Source organism: Apteryx mantelli, chromosome 6, assembly GCF_036417845.1.
Source record: "Apteryx mantelli isolate bAptMan1 chromosome 6, bAptMan1.hap1, whole genome shotgun sequence".
NCBI lineage: Eukaryota > Metazoa > Chordata > Aves > Apterygiformes > Apterygidae > Apteryx > Apteryx mantelli.
Window position 1 is genome coordinate 31149940 of NC_089983.1, and position 21497 is coordinate 31171436.

The following is a 21497-nucleotide window of genomic DNA, read 5'->3' on the forward strand; positions in this document are numbered from 1 at the left end:
TGACAAGGAGCATTGGTTTGGTTTCCTTGCAGTACTCCTTCTTTTAGCCTCTAAATTAGATTTCCCATGTTCAGTCTCAATCTTTCTCCAGGTTCTTCAAAAATGAAGTTACGTAAGGTTTCCCCAGCAGAAAAAACAATTCAGAATGTTCTTGCTCTCTCTTTGTTCCTAGCTTCTGCTGCAGATGGCTGTGAACTGATTTGTATTATTGCAACAATTTAAGCAGGCTAATGTGTAAACAAGACCCCTGAAATTGTCTGGTTTAAGAAAAGAAAGGGGTGGGGAGGGAAAGAGTTTAACCCAGAATATTTCAATGATCTGCTTTACAGTCACTTCAACAAATGATTTTGTGAGATACTGAAAGGGCAGGGAATTACAACATTGAGAATGACCGGCTGGCTAGGAGTGAGGTGGAAGCTGCATAAACCAGCTTTGCTGCTAGAGAAACTGTTTGAGAAATGTTCACGAGTCTTTCAAATCAGAACCTTAAAATATATTTCACTGGCTGCATATGTAAACAGATCAAGGAGCTGTTTTATCTGTTTGTGAGAGATTTAAAACAAACAAACACAAATCTTAATTTTCCTTTTCTGATCATATAGTACTACATATGTGTACCTGTTGCCTGTAAATATGATCTGACTAAAAAGTCTTCATGCGTGTCCTCAGCTACAGAAGAGAGGTGATTGGTTGTGCTCTCACCATTTGTTTGTTCCTTCCAGTTACACATCCATAAAGTAATATAAAACCTTCTAATTGGGCAGGGATAGAGAGGAAGTTTCTGGTTTGCTATAAAATGAAAGCATATTTTAATCAAGACAGGCCTTTCTAGAATGTCTGAATGGCTTCTAACATGTTATATGTTCTCCTAGACAAATGGTATGTAGTTTGTCAGATGCAGTTATGGAAATGCTTATAAAAGATAGGATTGAGTAAAACGATATGTTCTTACCACTGGTTATTAAAAATATCTGTCTGAAATTCTTTATACTATTAGTTCATTTTTGCAGAAATAAAAAAGTTTTCTACCTTACATGAAGTGTAAAACTACTTGACGCATCCAGAGTGCAGCAAGGATTCCAAAGTCCATTAAATATATATAACTTCTATTCTCCCCTTTCTCCAGTACTGCAAATTTTCTAATATATGAAAGGCTCAAACAAACTGACTGGATCTCTTCAGCAGTGTAAGAAGATTTATTTACACAAATTCAACATCTGAAAGAAAAATAATCATTTTATACTTACCATTTTTCCAGATTTTACACTTATCATTATTGATGAATGTCATCACACTCAAAAGGAAGGTGTCTACAACAATATAATGCGACATTACTTAAAAGAAAAGATGAAGAATGGGAAGCTGGCAAAAGAAAACAGACCACTCATTCCACAGCCTCAGATTCTGGGACTTACAGCCTCACCTGGTGTAGGAGGTGCAACATCCTCTTTGAAAGCTGAAGAACATATTCTGAAAGTAAATAGCCCTTAAAATTACAAATCACCAAAGGAATAGTGTTTTGTTCAAGTAAAACTTGTATTAAAGTCAGTGTTAGGCTCCAAACATATCTGATTTTTTTTCATGTGTATGTGGCATTCAGATCACAGCCATTCAGTAAATTGACCTGCTACAAGTTTGAAAATTCTGGTACAAATAAAGATAATTTACATGAATGGGAAGTAAAAAGATTGCCTATCTTGGAAAAAAAAATCTCAAGATCAGAGGCAATGAATCCACAAAATGGTGAGGTTTTTTTATTAATAAAAATCTGATTTTTTTTTTCTATTGCTGGTTTGGTATTTACTGAATATTCCTAAAGCCTAGAGAGATCACAGTATTTTTTAATCTGTATTTCTAGAACTGCTAGGCTGGGCTTCTGTGTGGGTCCAAGAAAGTGGAAACTCTAAGTTGAATACTTAAACAAGCAGAAACTATGTGAGGTACAAATAGCATGAAAATGTGTTTATTTCCAGCAGTTAGAGATACTGATAGAGATGGGAGAAGTGTGTAGTTGCATAAACACCTGACTGCAGCTAACTGGTTAAATTCTATACTTATTCTATACTATACATTCTATACAACTGTGAATCTAAAACTCTATTTTACATGAAGTCTAATGGATTTATATTGGTGATACAAAACATAATTTAATCCAGTGCTGCAGGGAAAAGTCTTGACTAGCAAATTGCACTAGACCAGAATATGGAATTGAATAGGTGAGACCTCAAAGAAGCTTTTATGCTGTATTGAAGTAGGCAGAATTGTGAGGTATTGTGAGGAAATAGCTTTTTGGCAAGGGGAAAATCAGAGAATTCCTTTTCATCTTCTTTGAAATCCTAATGATAGGATGGGGGGGGTTGTATGTAACAAAATGTAATCTGAATGTGTAAGCTCAAATAGATAACTACTGATGCAGATGTTAAAAAGGTTGCCTGCCAGACTTCCTCCTTTTTGTTCTATATTCATAAAAAAGTTAGGGTTTCCCCATATTATTTTAAACTTAGTGACAGAAATGTTAACATATTTTTTGCAAAAGATGAAAAGCAGCAAAGTCAAGTAAAGTTGTTCAGTTAGCACAGAAAGTTTCTTCATCACTTTCTTTCCAAGAAAGATAATTTCAAATTATTTTCTACTTTCAAGTCTAGCTCTTACTTCTATGTTTACTCCCTAACATTACCTTTCTTTTATTCTGTTTCACTATTCTTTTTATTTGTTTGCTTGAGTTGTGCTCCAAAATCCTCTCCAAATTATTGATGGTATATTTTACTTTACAAAATACCTGTTTTGCAGCTTAATCTGCATATTTTTTCCTATGTGTAAGGATCACTTCTAGCCTAGGTAGTAGCTTGTTTAGCTTTCTCAAATGCTTGTCAAAGACTTGGCCTTTCTCATGCTGATAGAGTCTGCATACCGTTTTGTAGGAAGAAAATAAACTAAATTATATTAAAAAAAACAGTCTTTGAATAAAAAGCTATATTGCTTTAATTCAGTTTTCACATGGAATAACTCACAAAATGTTAACATTAAAAGAAATAACACTCTATTTTGTCCCAGATCTGTGCCAATCTTGATGCACGTAGAATCATGACTGTTGAAGAGCATGCCTCCCAACTGAGGAATCAGGTGAAGGAACCATATAAGAAGACTGTGGTTGCAGATGACAAAAGAAGGGTATGTTTTGTCAAACTAATCAGTGTTAAAATTATGTTGCCCTTTAAAGGTGTTTTGTACAATATGAAAAACTTTGCCTAATGTTCTTTTTCTATAGATTTATTGTGATACATAGTACTAATTTGGATATGTGGGTGTATGCGTTGCATTCCTTTCAATGGACAAGTATCAATAAAGTAAAAAACTAAATTTTTAAAATGTTTGTCTTTAATTTTTGAGGTAACTGGTCAAGGGACCTTCTGAATCATAGTTGAAATGCTTGTATTGGGGTGCCATTATATTCACTAAACATATGTTCACAGTGTAATTTTCATAATGTTCTGAATTATTTATTTTGTGACTCTAAATGCTTGGAGGACCAGTACACTTAGCAACTTTTTTCCTCAAAAAAAGTTACTCAATGTGATATTAGCCAAAAGAGTTCAGTCCAGTGTTTTTATTACCAGAAGAAAGATGTTTACTTGTTTTTGTAATCAATTTATTTGTAGGATCCATTTAGAGAGAAAATTATCGAGATCATGACAGACATTCAAAACTATTGCCAGCTCCATCCAAAATCTGAGTTTGGAACTCAGCCCTATGAACAGTGGGTGATTAGAGAGGAGAGAAAAGGTAAATGGATAGAGAAAACATCCTGGCTTTTGGCTCTTGGGGTTGTTTTATATACAGGCATGGTTTTATATGTGTTTTGTCTGCTTTTAGCGGCAAAAGAAGAAAAACGCAAGGAACGTGTCTGTGCAGAACACTTGAAGAAATACAATGATGCTTTGCAAATAAATGACATTATTCGAATGGTTGATGCATACGATCACCTACGTAACTTTTATAAGGAGGAAAAAAGCAAAAAAACAATAGCGAGTGATGATGAGGATGAACCAGCAGTATCAAAACAGGATGAAACAGATGAATTTCTAATAGGTTTGTTTTATGGTAAGCTTGAAATACATGGTGATATTTAATACTTGAAATCCATAAAACCATCTACTGTCCACTGACATAATTTGCATGAGCCCATTAGTTATTAGTTCCTAGAGATTGCTGTGTTATTTATTATGACAGTATTTGCATGTCCCAGTTCATACTGTAAGGACTACATTAAACAAAATCACACAGCGTGATCATGTCCCAGTGTATAATAGAAGTTCTTCAACTTTGTCCCAAGGGCACTTCATTTTGGCTGGTAATAAGTTCTGGATAATAATTTTCTCTGCTTTTCTCCGCTGAAGTGTCCCTGAGAGACACTTTGATAGATTGTCCTTTCCATGCAGTAGTCAATCTTGAGGGACAAAAAGCTGAGCAACAGGAAGACAAAAGTAATGTGGAATGATGGTTATTCAACCGACCTCCTCTACCAAAGTTTATTAGTATGTATACTAAGAAAAGGGAGTGGTGTCCCTGAGTAAGCTCCAAATAAAGAGCAGTTTGTGAGAGAAGTAAACAGAAGATTAAATCGCAGAGGCCAAAGTTAGTTGCATTTTTCTCAAAGCATTCCCTTTGTAACCATGATTCATTTGGTCTTTGACACACTAAACATTTTTTCCCCTCTTTTTTTCCCTTACTGTGTCCACAATGCAGGATTGGTCCTATGCCATATGGCTCATGAATGGTGCCACCTTCTTTAAAATTTCAGTATTGAATTTATTACCTAATTATTACCTAAGAATCAGAAAGTTAAACTAACTGAAAAATGAAACTGAGTTGTCTAGATTGTTTTGATTTCCACAGGTAAATGAAGTTCAAGGAACCTGATAGTGAAAAATAAATTATACTTCAGAGATCTGTTCTGGTTTTACCACTGAAGGACCATGACCTAGGACTTTAAAAATCAAAAATTTTAAATTTAAAAAATGTGAAGTGTGAGGAGTCCTCCCTGGTCATGGTCATGGTCAGTAGCACCTGTGTAAGAAAGTCAGTTATCTAACATCTCACTGCATACTTAAATTTCTTTAAAAGCTACGGTATAGATAACAAAGTGCCAATCTTGGTGTCTATTACACTGCAAGTTTCCAGTGGGGATTCCTGCTTTAATGAGTATCCCAAGGAATGTAGCTTTTGTCTAAGTTTATAGGAATACATCAGCTCTGAGGGCTGTGCATATTAATGTTTCTCCACATGAGACTTTTCAGTTATTTTAAAACTGATAAGCTGTGATCTATCCTTTAAATACAGTGCACTTAACTGCACCACTTCTCTTCGTATCTAGAAAGAGGGTTTTTTTTCCCTATTCTCACCATAGAATATAGCCAAAGTATATGGTAAAATGTTGTAGTGATTTATTTTGATTGATTAGCATGCTTTTAATGAATATAAACTAACTTGAAAAATAAATTGATATGCCACAGCTCTTCCTACTGGGTGTGAATTAGCCATGCTGGGAGGATTATATAGAAAGTTCCTCCTCTTTTTTGTTTTTTCTAGAGCTTTTATTTTACATGGTTGCATTTTGTTAATTTACCTTTGTTATTTTTAAAGCAAAAAAGAAACAGCTGAAAGAGTTGGCTAGAAAGCCCGAATATGAAAATGAGACGCTAACAAAGTTGCGAAACACTTTAATGGAGGAGTTCACAAAGACTAATGAACCAAGAGGAATTATTTTCACAAAGACCCGGCAAAGTGCCTTTGCTCTGCTCCAGTGGATTAAGGATAACCCAAAATTTGAAGAAGTGGGAATTAAGGCCCATTATCTTATTGGCGCTGGACACAACAGTGAAACTAAACCTATGACTCAGGTACAGAACTATGCACTACAGTGTTAAAATTTGATACACGTTTTGAGGAAGCAACTTGTTTTAATACTAGAATAAAAAAATGAAATTTAGAACCAGAGTTCTGGTCTCATACCTGCCACCATCTTACCATGATAAGCTGTAGCTTAGTAAAGTAACAGCATCTTAATAATTTTATTTCCACAAGAAACAAGCTTTTTTGTTGCTTAGATTCTATGAGACTAACAGGCAGTCATCTCCTAAAGGAATATATAGTCAAAAGGGATACAAGTTGTGGTGAGACATAGGAAGAAAACAAAGTGAACAAAATGGTGGTAGCAACAAATGTGTTAGTTAAATGAGTTTATATTTATCGAGACAACAGTAATTCTAATTATATTTTAGTTGCTGAATTTAAAGATAAAATGAATTAAAGTGTTAATGATGCCTGTCGTTTTCTGATATTGGTGCTTAATCAATTTATACCAACTTATATCCATGCTTTACACTGACGCATAATCATCAAATGACAATTTGCCAGAATTCACAATGAGAATTTCACAATTAATCACTCAACAATTTGTCTCATACCGCTATGCGTTGACTTCTCATGCAGCATCTCCCTATTGTTTTGTAGCTTTGAAACAAACAATTTTCAGAATTAAGTACTTCAGTATGCTAGACCTCACTTCTATTCTGCTTTTAACTCCCCATATATAACCATTTCGGCGTTTAAGCAAAAATGTGGGTTACTGCTGGACAGAGTCCATTGTCCCTGTGCTGAAGCTTGTTTCAAATGTCCAGCTAATTCAGAAGTCCAGGTTCTGGATACTTAAGTGTATCATCACTGTGTTTTTTGGTACTCCACACAGCAGTCTTGGCAACAAAATGAAGTTGTTATGGGTAATTTTAAGTCCTCTGGATCCTGAGTTGGAAGTGCTGAGAGCTATACTTAAAGCTGAAGTTACAGAACTGGCAGAGATTTAAAACCTCTGAATAACTACTTAAGGAACTTGCTAATGATAGAACGAAAAACTGCATTACCAAACCTCCCCATGACAATTAAATGGGGTTATCAACTGAAAAGTTTCAGATCTTCAGTGCTTAAGCCCTTGTTGTTTGTAATCTTGAAAGATGCTTAAATGCAACTATTTAAGCCTCTAATGTTTGGTACTCTGCTCTGAAAACTTGGGCTATAATTCCTTAAGCATAGTAATTGTAAGAAACTAATGTCAGAAACTAATACTGAAAGTTACTATCCTGATTTTTTTTACTTTACAGAATGAGCAAAGGGAAGTCATCAGTAAATTCCGAGATGGAAGTGTAAACTTACTCATTGCTACTACTGTAGCTGAGGAAGGCCTGGATATCGAGGAGTGTAACATTGTTATTCGCTATGGCCTTGTCACCAATGAAACTGCTATGGTGCAGGTATGAGTTTACTGCATATCTAACTTATTTTTAAAAGTGGTTTTCTGTTTGGACTATGCAAATGGTGAATCATATACCTAGACTTTGGAGGTAATCTTGGAATACTTGCATACTAAAGGAGAAAATGTTCCTGTTAACAAGGTTCATTTCCAGGGGTCATCCTCAGTCAGCATGCAATATAAAATTTGCCTCTGTGAGTAATGTTCATTCAGGCTCATAACAACCAATAAGCTCTCTTATGCTTTATCCAGAAAAGGTATGAGAATATGATCAGAGGAGTGGTTGACACTGATTTTCTATCCTTGTGCAATGGGGAAAAGATGGACTTCTGTCTCATTTCCCTCTCACACCCCCATGCTTTCTAATGGAGGGGTATTTCCAGCTTATGGTCAACTGGTATTATGTTCATTGCTTTATGACCACTAGACATACATCAAGGAAAAATGCACTGGGAACACTTTCCAGTCTCTGTAATAAATTAGATGTATAAATTAATAAAGACAGATAAAAAAAGATAATTGCATCTCAGAATAACAGTTCATCCATGTTCTCATTTAATTTGTGAACACGTTTGAGATGTTTAAGTGCATGCTTATTTTTTGTCAGCAAAATACACTTTCTGCTTTGCAAAATGTGCTAATCACAAATCTCCTGAACTCTGAAAAATTGTTGTGTGGTATTTTAGGGAACATCGTGCTTTTATGTTGTATTCCTTGCAAATTGTAGGCCCGTGGTCGAGCTCGAGCTGATGAGAGCACCTATGCACTTGTGGCTTCAAGCGACTCAGGAGCTGTTGAACGTGAGGATGTTAATAGTTTCCGTGAGCAAATGATGTATAAGGCCATTCAGCGTGTCCAGAAGATGCCACAGAAAGAGTACTTAAACAAGGTATTTACTGCAACTCTGCATTTTTCTTTTAAAGAGGTCTTGTTTATATTGTAAGGAATACTTTCTACTTGAAAACCTACTTAAGGGAAGAAAACTTAAAATAATATTAGCTGCTACATCTGGCCTTGAATCCTTCTGCCAATATTAATTGTATAATTTGTGCTTTCTGAGCCTTTAAAAATGTCTGTTTTGCTGTTGATAAGGGGGAAAACACACAATTAGAGGGGAATTGACCAGAAGTGGTGTTGTCAGTGAACTCAGTAAAATAACTGAAAGAGAAAAATAATTGCTTTTCATTAATATTTCTTTGTTCCTTTAGAAGACATACCGTATTAGACAGGTTATTTTAACTTGAAAATATCCTTTTAAGTTTTCAGGATAAGTTTTACTTGTTAGGCACTAGGATTTATGAAGACAAATCTCTGTATTTATTGATCTGCTACTATCATTCCACCAGAATGTTACAGTGCTTTTGTTGATCTGTTTCTAGATTCAGACCTTCCAGTTGCAAAGTATAATGGAAAAAAGAATGAAGGCAAAGAGAGATCAATGTAAGACATATAAGAAAAATCCTTCACTAATAAAATTCCTATGCAAAAATTGCCACAAGCTGATATGTTCAGGAGAAGATATACAAGTTATTGAAAACATGCATCATGTCAGTGTGAAAAAAGATTTCCAGTAAGTGTTTATGAACTACTGTATCTCTTTCAGGCAGAAATAGATTTTCTTTTCAATAGGGCTGTATAGGGCCTGTAACACTCAAGGCACTGTAACGGAAAAAAAAGATTACTCTAATATTGTCAGGTCCTAAACTCTATGGAGTTTGCAGTTAATGAGTTTAAAGGAGTGGTGTTTCTAACCCCTAATTTTCAGTTCACCAGAGATTGAAACTTTGGAAAAAGATAAAGTTCCTGTGGTAATATTAATTAGGTAACTTGATATCTATTCCACAGTGCAGCTGCAATCAAAGCTGAATATCAGTTAGCCAGTGCAAAGAGATCCATTTACTTACTTAAACCAGTAACTGACGCAGGATAAAGGTTTGAGCCATGACCAATGACTCTTGAAAAACATACTGGCCATGAGCCGCCGTGCACTGACAATTGTGAGCTTAGAGAATGTTAATTCCAGTGACCCACCTCCCAGGGTGTTCTTGTTCTTTCTTGTCTCCATTGCAAGAGATGCCATGCCACCTAGTTTGGTAAACATTGACCTATGTTAAACTATGTTTAACTTTTCAGTGTCAGAATGCAAGGAGGTGACTTTTACCATTCATAATGCAAATTAAGAGACTAAGGAAATACTTTAGTTCAATTTTTGCATTTGCTTAATGTAATAAATTTGTAATGGGTATTGTACATTACAGATCAGTCATGCTTTGCTAATTATATAGCAGACTCCAGCCTGCCAAGTTACTGCCCTCCAGGATTCTTTCATTGAGAGACATCACTGATAAAATTTGAAAAGACTTTTTGAAGAGCTAATGAGAAATTAGTACCCATACATTGAGAAAAGGAAAACTGAGCTGCAGCCATAAACAGAGACAACTTCTACTGTGAAATTGTCTTGTCAGCTTAATGTTATCGGTCCATCCAAACTATATGAGAATAATTCTTATAACCCTTCAGCATGGGCTAATGACTCTCAGCAGCAAGTACTCCCCAAACTAAATGGTACAAGAATGTGCATGTACTCTGCAGCTCTGGATAGTCAGAATCAGATGATTTTGTTAAGGTTGGACTACAGGGAATAGAAAGAAAACCTCTAGTTTGCAGGTATCATTTCCATTCCATGGCGCCTGAAAAAAACAAGCTAGATCTATCCCCTATTGTAGTTGAGAGCCTGCTGTTCCTACCTTGGGGTGGGGGAGGACATAAGATATACCCCCCTTTTTTTTTAGCCTCCTAAAATGCTACCAGAGGAGATGTGGAATGCAGTTGTATCTCACTCTTACTTAGGAGCATGAAATACAACCTTGCTTTTTCTCCAGCTCCTGAATGTGCACAATAGTCAGAATCTGCTGTGTGTCTGACTTCAGCAGTTGTAGTCACTGTGTCTTTAAGGCCATCTGTAGCACAGAAAGACAAATGTATTCTGACTTGCACTTCTTGTCTGTTTTTCAGAAGCCTTTACCATACAAGAGAAAATAAGACACTGCAAGATAAACATGCTGATTACCAGACGAATGGGGAAATTATATGTAAAGACTGTGGACAAGTGAGGAAGAATTTCTTTTCCTTGTTTTTGTTTTTTGTTGTTGTTGTTTGTCTTTATTTCTGTCTAATGATACTGTCCATTTTATCTAAAATGTAATTTCTTTATATTTGCAGGCTTGGGGAAATATGATGGTTCACCGAGGTCTTGACCTGCCTTGTCTAAAGATTAAAAATTTTGTGGTTGTGTTTGAAGACAAGAAAACAACAAAGCAAATTTTTAAGAAATGGGGAGAACTGCCAGTCAGGTTCCCTGTTTTTGATTATGCAGGTCATTGTCCTTCAAGTGATGAAGATTAAGGACTCTGAAAAAGGGCTTTTATTTTCCTTCTGTGTTTTTCTGACTGCTCATTAGAAGCTCCTGCCTCACGTAGTGAGGACTGCACATAAAAACTGCAAAAGTCCCTAAGCTTGAGGAAGCTGCCTTGAAGAGAAAAAAAGACTTGAGGGAGGGGAAGGACTAAGTCACATGGCCACTTTTTGCACTCAGATTTGCAGTGGTGCTCCGGGACAAAGAATAAGACCAAGTAGACTGCAATGGTGTGTATTCATGGAACAGATTCCGCTGTCTACTCAGTACAGTCCTGTGTGGAGTGACAATACTGGCAGAAATATATTAGGTGACCTGTGTCCTAGCACAGAACATAAGACAGACGTCTTTGGACTTGTTCATGGTGATCATTTTCCATTTTTCTGCTGCAACCCTTTTGAAGATAAATTGTCTTATAAGAGGAGCTGGGTAAAGAGAATAGATCAGCTGAGCATTATTTCTGAATCATTGTTGACTTGTCACTGTTTCCACGGTTGAGTTCTCCCCCATCTTACCTTTAGCTGTTAGCTCATACCATTTTTACAGACTAAAATGAAGTTTCCATTAAAAGACGTTTCAAAAATCTCTCCTTTAAATCAACTTGAAATTGATTATTTTAATATCCAGGAAGCACAATGCCAAGTTTAACTTTATATGTGTTAGTTTCATAGGACTGTTAAACAATGGCTATACAATGTATTTCTTCAATAAATGGCTGTAATGAATAACCTTTGCCAACTGTGATGCTGTTTATTCTCTGTCACTTTAAGTATTTTGACAGTAATAATGCCACAGTTTCACCCTCGAAATTTACAGGATACTGGTATTCTAACTGCAAAAATAGCATAATGTGTCTCCATATTTATCTAATTGACAGATTCCCCTCCCCCCCTCCATTTGCAAGTAAAATACTGGAGAGTGGAAAGAAGGTCTGTTTGTTGTTATAACTGTCAGCTTTGCAAATTCAAGATAAAGTGGTATGTTTACTGGCATGGGCATGTAAACACTTGAGTAGCCCCAGGTAAAATTTGTAAGTTACAACATAGCTGAAAAGTATTCCTTTGAGTATAGCCCGGCAGAAAGAATCTTGTTTATGCCTAGATCTGTACTTGTGCCACATTTTTAATAGGAGTGGAAGATACTATGCACATTTTTTTAAATCAGAATTGATTCCAGGTATGCATTAGGACCAAATTTAGAGATTTATCATATTTATAATCCTGACCATGTTCAAGGGGGAAAAAAAGTCTCAGTTCTGACTGAGAGAAGTGGCATATTTCAAAAATCACCTAGGCCATTTCAGTGATGGCCACTTAGTTATAAACAGATTGTAGTTATAAAATAAATATGCACACTGAATTTTCGCTGTGGGAGTTTTGTAGATTACAATGTGCATAAACTACAGAAATTCTGGTTTATTTATGGACTGAAATTATTCCAAAATGATGATTTATACCAATAAACTACTATCTTAGGTGTTTTTAAAAAAAAGTCATATGTATGAAAGTTAAGAGATTATACATGCACAGATGTTACAAGACACAGTTGAACACAGATCTTTGAATGATACAATTGAATTGAAACAGGAAAGGCCAGTGGGAATTTGGACTGTAAATGCTTTGTAGTGTATGTGAATTATATCTGTGTTTATATAATGCTGTTCCTACTATTATGTATTGTGCAGTGCAGGATAAATATGAAATCATCACTGATTTCTTTATTCAGCATTATGTGCTTTATTATTTAAAAAAAAAATAAGCCATTCCTCATTTATTGTTCTTATAAATAGACTAATCATTTTCTTTTACTGTAGTATTTTGCCTAACACTGAAGCTTTTGGCTACTTCTAGAAGCTGCTGGTTCAGCATGAAGTGAATTTTACACGTTTTACACATTAATCTGAGAATCTGACTATTTAAAAATGTCTTGAGATGGATAGAGAGATCACACAGGATTGTGATTTAAGATGTATTTTGTTAATGTGCTCAGTATCTGATAAATAAGATGCTATGAAAATATACTAAGAATTAATCAGAATAGTCTCTCTTGATAAATAACAAATCATTTCTGGATTTCTGTTTAATGAGTTCTTATAGTTCTTTGAATGATACTTTAAAACCAAAAAAGGCTTCTGGGATGTTTAGAATGTAAATGCAATATAATGCATTGGACGTAGCATTTTCAAGTGCCGGAAGTAATTTATTCAGTTCTTTAAAGAAGTGTAAAACCCTGGTAAAGAGATGTCATTATACGGTTTGCTGCTGACTTCTCTATCAAATAATTGCCAAGCTGAGTAGATCTCTCTGAGCTTCTGGTACTTCCCATTATTGAAGCAACAAAAGCATATGCAACTGGATTTCTTTGTTCTTTTACAGTTGAGTTGAACAGGGACATATCACAATCATGCCTGGGTTTCTTGTAGTTCAGCTGTGTGGTGCTGTTATGCCCCCAGTTCCTGGGTGACTCAGCCACATTGTCACCAAAGCCTAAAGAGTGTTTACGCAATCTCACTTCAGCATAGTGCATAATGAACCTCAAATGTTGAATGCTGCTGGCTTGTAGCATAAGGAATTTCCACTTCAAGTCAGTGTCTCTGAACAGGGTTGTAAAACGTGCCTATATTGCTCATCCAGGAAGTGTGAAGTTGTAAAAAACAAGCTAAATTGCCATATTTTTATCTGATAGTTACTTCTGCATTTATTGCCTTTATGGACTCAAAGTCCTCCAGCGAGTGTGACAAATCCTGATTGCATTTTCCAGTTAGAGCTTTTATTTGTTCACAACTGTGGAGAGAGGAAAAACTATTAAATAGTCACTGGGGATTTGTCTAGCTATGTATGTGGCTACTTAAGAACTAAGGCAGCTTTTGATTTACATTCATTTCTACCTGCTTCAGCTTTAGCTGTATTTTTATTATTCTGTCTACTTTTGGTCTGATGTCATGCACAACCTGCATTTGTAAATCTCCATTTCCTCATCTGGAAAATGTAAATAGTAACCATAGAGTAGTTGCAAAACTAGTTGCATAGGTGCTTTACAAACTGTTTTCTGTTCCATAATTTGCTGCTGCTTCTTTCTCCAACGGATTTCCTCTTTGTTCTAGCTTTCCTACCCTTTTATTTCTATCTTGCAATGTGTTGTTTTGTGACTGCAGAAGTTAGGAACAGCTTTGGCTACTGAAAGAAGTGCTGTTTGCTTCTTCACATGTACTGGTATAAACAGTCCAGAGAAGGGATTTCAGGTTTCGGGGAAGTAGATCTATAAAGCTTGTAAGGTTTGTTGTCTGCCAGTTACATTTTGTTTTGCTTCCAATGCTGCAACATTTGTGAATCTTACTACAGCATGTGCCTAAATTATTAGACCTCCAAATTAGAAAAATACATAACATGCAGCATATAGTCATGGTGCAAAGTCGTTTGGATCATGTGAGTTTGAATCATTTCCTTTGAGACATTCTCTAAACATTCATTTATTAGAGGAAACTGCATGTTTGGAAAATTTCAACTAGCCTGATCAAAATCTGCATTTGCAATTCTGCAATGTTCTGGCTGTCAGATATAACCAAAGCTGGCAGGAAAAAAAAGGGTTTCTGTGAATTGTGTTATTGAGAATTCATATGGCCTTAACCACAGAATGCTAGGAAATAAATAACAGTTTGGAAATACAAATAAGCAGCATGAGTTATATGGGGAAACAATTCTTTTGCCACAATACTTTTCTGTTTTGGAAATTTTGAATAGCTGTGGTTTTATCTTATTAGGAAACACTATTGTTGTTAAGCTCACTTGTGTCCTGCTTATACAGTGCATCAGGAACAATGTATTTTGGTCTTCTCCGCCTCTTTTCCTTCCTGGCTTATGTCAAAAGGACAATCTTATTCAGAAATGTTCTCTTGTATAACTTTACTGTTGCAACAAGGACTGGGGAAAGAGGGGAACTGAGAGAACACAAGTTTATGTGAAAACAGGACATGTTTCATATCAGTGGTTGGTCCAGACAATTGATTTTAATTTCTTTTCAAAAGTCTCCCCACCAAGACTAATGTAACAAATGTTGTCAACCCACTGCCAAAAGCGCCCAGACTGGTTGCTGCCTCACCAGGACTGGTGTAATGGTTAAGGTTCAAAACACAGTCTGTACTATTGGGATAAAGTGGTAACTTGACTACCCTTGGTGATGATAGAGATTTTTCTCTGGGGGAAAACATAGCCCCAAGTTCTAATGGACAACTTGGTGTGACTGGAAACCTACTTCATCTACTACACTTTGATTTTTTCAGAGAAGCCAGAGGTCATGATGCACCCAACTGCTATTGAATTTCAGTAAGATTTGGGTACTCAGTCCTTGTTACCTCCTTTGAAAAATCTGGTGCCTGACTCACCACATACAGGCACTACCATTCTGGGTTCATTGTCTCACCGTCTCATTTTGCCCTTTTGGTTTAAGTGTAGGACAGAAATTTAAGACTGGTGCAGGGAGAAAGATGAGGCGATTCAAAAAGGGACTCTGCACATGTAAAATCAACAACATCTAAGCCTAGCCTGCAGCTTTCGGTCACAGGTCTCTGGGGTTCGCATCAAACCTGGTGGGTGGATATTCTGTCAGTTTGTGGCCTTTTCTGGCAGGTTACATTTTCCACAAGGGTTTAGGTGGTGGCAGGGCTCAGGGTAGTCCCTCCCTGTCAGGAGGGGAGGGAGAGCAGGGCTGCGGCTGGGCCTGGCTGACACCTCAAGCCGAGGATGGAGGCCAAACAGAGGAAAGCTTATGGCCACCTCCCCACACGGCCATCTCCTCTGGTGCAGGCCTCAGGTGAAACGGCTGTGAAGCTAAAAGCAGTAAGCAGGTAACAGGCGTTGTTTTGCAGCTCAGTTCAGCTGCTACAGGCCCTGCTGCCTCTCTGCACAGGACACAGAGCCTGAACCCATTTGTTGCCTGCTAAGGGCCTGCCTGGGGCCAGTAGCGCCCTGTTGTGGGGCAGAGTGCTCTGCCCAGGCCTTTGGGGTGGTATCTCCACACCTGCAGTTTCACATAACTGAAAGAAGGAGCAGGCCACTGATCACAGAGAAACACCTCTCTGGAAAAGAGTAGGTGGTTTGTGTTCCCTTCTGGCAGTGTTTGGATGAATGCTATAAACTGTGTGACACCCCCCCCCCTTTTTTTTTAATAACACATCTGAAGTGTTCCTGCTTCAGCCTCATGCTCAGGTAATCATCTTAAATAATAATTATTGACTTTTTGACAGAAGCACTGGAAGGATTGACTATCTTTTCAGAGATCATCCTTCTGAGACCTGGGCATCGCTCTTACCCTGCGACACACACTGCTGTTTATGGGGGGTCGTCTGGTAGCACAGAGCAACAACACAAACCTTGAAAGTGTGGAGTGTGCTGGGATGAGTGAGGAGCAGTGGGGAAAAGAGGCAACAGCGCAGAGTGCTCCTGAAGAGGCCCTGGGTGGCTGTGGGTTACTGAGCTGTGCAGAGCGAATTGGATGGTGCTGCCATCATACAAAATGTTGCCTAATTTGAATTTGGGACTGTTCCAGTCTCTGTTCGGCCCAGACTTCTGAAGACACCTAAAACACTTTTGCTTTCCTAGTTCTTCTCTCAGCTTGTTCTGAGAGGCACATCGCACAGTCTTTCTGTGTTTTGGGTTGGTTTCAATGAATTCCTGCGATTCCAGCAACAGCGTCGGATAACCCCGGGGACCCCACCAGTCGCGCCTGACGCCCGTTGAGGCTGGCGGGGAGAAGGCGGCGGCGGCGGGCGCGGGCGGCCGCCAGGGGGCAGCGCGCGCGCTCAGGGCCGCACGGTGGACCGTTACCCCTCCCCCGCTGCGGCGCCGCGCGCGGCGGCTCCTTCGCGGCGGCTCCCGCCGGCAGCGGCGCTGGTTGGCAGCGCGAGCACCCGCGTTAAAGAAAGGGAGGATTCGGTCTCCATGAGCATTTCCTTCCTTTCCTAGCGCTTTCCAGAGCAACTCTGAGGCAGATCGGTAGTAAGAATATTTGAATAAAGTCAGTCTAATGAACACAGCGTACTTCTGCTTCCCTTTTCGGGCGTTTTTTCTCTCTGCTAAGAATTCTCTTCTGTAACTTAATACTGTGGTCTCAAGAGAAATCCCTGTTTTCAACTGACCTCATTTCAGTGAGTTAGATAAAATACATACAGCTGGTGGTTTAAGGACTGTATTACAGAATGTGCACTGGGCCAGTAGATGCTTACACCATCTAAGCTGTGTTATGTAGTCTGTAGAAGTTTATTGTTTTCTGAGAAAAAAGTAATTTTCTTCACTTGCGAAAGACATTAAACGATTTGTATTTCTGCTTCTTGCTTTGCATTGTTACACTATCATTTACAATTTCAGAATCTAAACAATCAGTAAGTATATATAAACAACAAAGGTATGCTTCAAATTTATTTTTAATTTCTCTGTTGAGAGTAGAAAGAAGTAATGAATGCATGCTGAAAATGTGAGGATTGCCAAAAAAAAAAAAAGCATAAATACTTTCCAGAGAAAAACAGTACATATCAAGTAACTGTTGAGTCATAAAACCCTAAGTTAGTGTAAGCAGATGTTGGTTACAGCTTACATCGATGGGAAGCGTATAATCACCACCCCTATAGCCACCCACGGTCCATTTCTGGTCCAAGAACTTCCCCGAAAGTCTGTTTCTAATTTTATGAAAACCCTTTGAAATTTGGCACAGTTTTCAAAAGTATGTAGGGGAAAAAAAAAAGTCTGCCAGAGGTTTGGCCTCCGACTGTGAAAACAGACACTGCCTTTTCAAACTCTTTTCCTAGATCTGCTGACCAACGCCCAGAAGAGAGAATTTGCTTTCTTTTGGAGTACAGCAGGAAAATGAAGGTCTGTATGCAGCTGAATTCAGCTTTTGGTAATATTTACATCTGTTGTTTTAAACTGTCTGTTGCTGCACAAGGCCGGGCTGTGATGTGGAAGTGTTTGCTTTAAAGAAAAAGGAAAGGGAAGTCGTTTCAAATGTACTGCAGGGACATTTTTGCTTGCTGTTTGGATGGATTTCAGCAATTAAAATAAAGAGAGTGGGAGGATTTAGTTACGTACAAAGCCATAAAAGTGTACTTCAGGCATATTAGAAATGTAATTATTGTTTGTTTCTGTCCTGCAGGTCCGGCTAAAAATCATATTTGGCGTGGTTATATGCCTTTTGCTTTCCTTATTACTTATGTGTATTATATTGCTTCCATCAAGAGGTAGGACATTTATAGTCTAATGTAGCGGAAAACACAATGTCTTTAGCTACTGTGGTTTTGAAAGTTCAAAAAAGTTTGTAAAATCATTTTTAGGATTGCCCTGTTAGAATTGCTGTGCCTTTATTACTTTACAGAAGCGTTGTACTGACAGCTGAAATATCCTGAAGATATAATGGAAATGCCAGCAGATGTTGAAACAAGGAACTACTTCAAGTGAAAAGCACCTGAATTAACTTTATTGTGCATGATATTTCATGTTCTTAGGGCTACAAAAACGTTCTTGGATCCCTCACATTATGTGTTATTTTTTGCATTAGAGGTTATAAGTTTCTTACAATCTGTTAGTAGTTTGATTTAGTTTGGTGAACTTGTATTGTGTTTTAAATGATTGTTTAGTAATTATTAGTTTGGTGAACTTGTATTAGGTTTTAAATGGTTGCTTAGTAATTATAGAACTGGTTTCTCTGTCCAATTACAAGTTAAGCATTTTGCTGTTGGTAGGGTAAAGTGAATTATTTGTGAATGTATTTAAAATTGCATTTGGATATGAAAGCCAGCATAGGATAAAATAGGAACTCATAGCTTCCTCTACCATTGATGTCAGTTGGAGGTAAATGCTGATACACAGTATGGTCTGTTGAGTCCTTAGGCAAAGTTTGATGCAGATGTGGTTTTAAATTTAGAACCTGAGTGGCACTGACTTAATGATCATTTTTTTCCCTATAAGGAGTCTAATAAGAGCAATCTGAGTATTTGCACAGCCCTTTCACTACAGCAGATGAATTGAATGCCTCCAAAATAATTTAAAATAGTAATAAAAAACATATACCCCAGTATTCATTTAAAGGGATTTTTTTAAATAATTGTTCATTTGCTGATGGGGTGACTGAGTTGAAAAGATCAGTTTTTTACAACTAAATGTTATGAAATCAACTATCTGCTGAAGTCTTGTGAAAGTAAATCCTGTAGTTAATATGCAGCTCTGGTGAAAGGTGAAAACTCTCTTTCCTATGGAATATTTCTGTGGATTATAGTTATCATGGGTTGTTTGGTTGAGGGGAGGGTAGGAAGTTTCTGAAACAGAGTTGATTCTGTTATGCAGCATGTGACTATAAAGGTAGATTATATCAAGCTGGGAGGCAGTGCTGGGAAGAGATATCTGAGGCAATAGGTTTGTGCTGATTTTTGCTGTTGATCAGATAGGGTGCCACATCTTTGGGTAGCTTAAGCATGATCAAGTCTGAACTTTCATTGCTAAATAGACATATTTACGATATCGAGTCAGACTTGCTCATACCAAGCCTGTTATGACAGGGCAGAATATTTTGATGACTTTCAAATGAAAAAGAATAGTGAGGTGACAAAGATGCCCAGAGACTGAGGATCAGTTTGGCAGCCTAAAGAAGTTGCTACAGATCAGGGAAGGTACTGTAAAATTTCTAAATAGTATTTTTCCCTCCTGAAGTTATCTGCATGCCAGCTCACTGGTCTTAGTCTGAGCCTCTTCAGTATCTGAGCCACTACCAAGAAATCCTTTTATCTCTATAGTTTCTTGGAATAGTGACTTGGTAACCAACCATATCGAACATCACCTACAGACCTAAGACGGATGGAAAAGAATTTATCTTGCTTTAGAGAATGCTCTTGAAGGAGCATTCTAGACAACTGTGGAATATGCATCTGATTATGGCTTCTTAATCCTAGGTGGAACTCTAAGTACTGCAGTTGTCCTATGCCTAAACCTTTTTTAATTCTTAATAAGCTACTGATCAGTTGTAAAAGGGTGAACTATAAATTATTTCTGTGGTTACAAATCTTGCAAGTCAAAGAGAAATAGGAAGTAGCTAGAGAGATGGAATGTTGTTTGTACATTCCACTTTTACCACTACTTAACTGCAAAGATGGAGAGATTTAGAAAGAAGATTAATTACATATTACATAGAGAATTACATAGAAACAAACCAGCTAAATTTCTGCTTTAGAAATCAGTGAAGAAAAATGACATCTCTAATGCTTGAAGAACTGAAGAAATACTTACAGAATCGCAGAATGGTTGAGGTTGGAAGGGACCTCGGGAGACAGTCTAAGTCCAACCCCAACTAAATACTTAGTTCTGTTTTTGTCTGCTGAGTTTCTAGTAATTTCATATTCTTCAAACTTCTTTCCTTTCTTGGACCCTTACATCGCAGAGATGTTAGACCCCATAGTAAACTAAGCCATTTCCATCCTAGCATGCTCTAGGTTTCTACACAAAGGCTGTTCCTACCAGTAAGAAGAGCTGGATCATGCTGAGGAACAAGACTTATTCAGATTTAAGTTTTTCTTCTCTTTGCAAAGGGTGTTTTTGAAGTAACCTTCACTGAGAAAGCAGTGGCACACCTTGCAAAACTGTTTGAATATAATGCAGGTATGGAAAAACAGATTTGGTTAATGTGGAGCTGAACGTGACCAGAAGTTCTGGAACAGGATCAGAAGGAACGTTGGAATTAATTTGTGATGCTGAGCTGGGCTGTGATTTCCCCAAGCAGAAGATTGCCTTCGTGGGTATGTTGCAGGAGCTTGTGTTTTAGCCATTCAGCATCAGTCCATGGAGATGAGAGTGGACATTCCAGTCCAGAGGCAGGATGCAATACCATCTGCAAGCTGGCTGTCTCAAGATGCTAACCACTTTTCTTTTGGCAAATCATTTATTTGCTGTGTAGTAGTGGATGCTTGCAAGGCAGCTGTTGCTGTTGTTTGCCTCGAAACAGGGAATAATATTAATATTCTGAAATAAGAGCAGAGAATTTTATGCAAATTGGCTTCCTGTGATGTCCTGTTGCTGACCCGTTTTTTCCCCTAATAAATACAGAAATCAGAATGGATGCTTTCTGATTATTATGTAGGCTTGGTTTACTCTGGCAGGAGCATACACAATGTATATGGATGCACGCCACACTGTGGAATGAGCCAACAGGATGTGTATTACTGGGTTATTCTAGACGTCTGCCAATTCAAATTTCAAAGCTGGCCCAAGAATATTGATAAAAGTGGCTGGATCTCCCTCATCTTTCTACCCTGAAGATAAATTATTATCCCTGTATGAGGGCAACCAACCAATGGTCTAAGCATAATTCATACAATTTTGATTCCGTCATGTAGTAAAACTGGAAAAAGTTCAAAGAACAACAGCAAAAATGATTAAAGAATCTGAAATAGTTTCCATACTAGGAATAGCTGAGTGGACTGGGGGTCATAAGTTTGAAAAACAGACAATTTGGGAGGACCTGATAGCAGTCTACAGCATCATGAATGTCGTGAATAAGGTGGATAGGATTTGGCTCTTTACAACTTCTCATACAAGGAAGAACATCAAATTAACAAAACAAGGGAAGTGATCTTTTTGTACAGGGTAAAGTAGACGTGGAACTCATTGCAAAGTGGTGTTGGAAATACTAAAAGTCTGCAAGCATTCACTGGGTGAGTGGGTAGCTGTGTGAAAGAGAAATCCCTTTGGGATATAAAGAAGCCACAGGAGCTGAAAATAGTTGAAATCTGGGAGAATACTC

The 21497-nt window shown here is 37.6% G+C and overlaps 2 protein-coding genes across 4 annotated transcripts in view; both read left to right on the forward strand.

Annotated features, from left to right (window-relative positions):
- IFIH1 (interferon induced with helicase C domain 1) overlaps positions 1 to 12718 on the forward strand; it is a 31475-nt gene extending 18757 nt beyond the window's left edge. For 2 of the 3 annotated variants that reach the window (XM_013960783.2, XM_067299124.1), the window contains 10 exons: positions 1259 to 1476; positions 3055 to 3171; positions 3660 to 3783; positions 3874 to 4101; positions 5644 to 5900; positions 7158 to 7307; positions 8034 to 8195; positions 8686 to 8876; positions 10322 to 10415; positions 10529 to 12718. In XM_013960783.2, the coding sequence (XP_013816237.2) occupies positions 1259 to 1476; positions 3055 to 3171; positions 3660 to 3783; positions 3874 to 4101; positions 5644 to 5900; positions 7158 to 7307; positions 8034 to 8195; positions 8686 to 8876; positions 10322 to 10415; positions 10529 to 10711 (1724 nt within the window). In that variant the 3' untranslated portion in view covers positions 10712 to 12718. Of the gene's footprint in view, positions 1 to 1258; positions 1477 to 3054; positions 3172 to 3659; positions 3784 to 3873; positions 4102 to 5643; positions 5901 to 7157; positions 7308 to 8033; positions 8196 to 8685; positions 8877 to 10321; positions 10416 to 10528 lie in introns of those variants that run through there. The other variant, XM_067299125.1, reaches the window with a different exon arrangement.
- Positions 12719 to 17380: 4662 nt separating this feature from the next.
- Positions 17381 to 21497, forward strand: part of FAP (fibroblast activation protein alpha) — a 45309-nt gene continuing 41192 nt past the window's right edge. The window contains exons 1-2 of the mRNA XM_013960695.2: positions 17381 to 17584; positions 17865 to 17949. Of these exons, the coding sequence (XP_013816149.1) occupies positions 17579 to 17584; positions 17865 to 17949 (91 nt within the window). The 5' untranslated portion in view covers positions 17381 to 17578. The remainder of the gene's footprint in view (positions 17585 to 17864; positions 17950 to 21497) is intronic.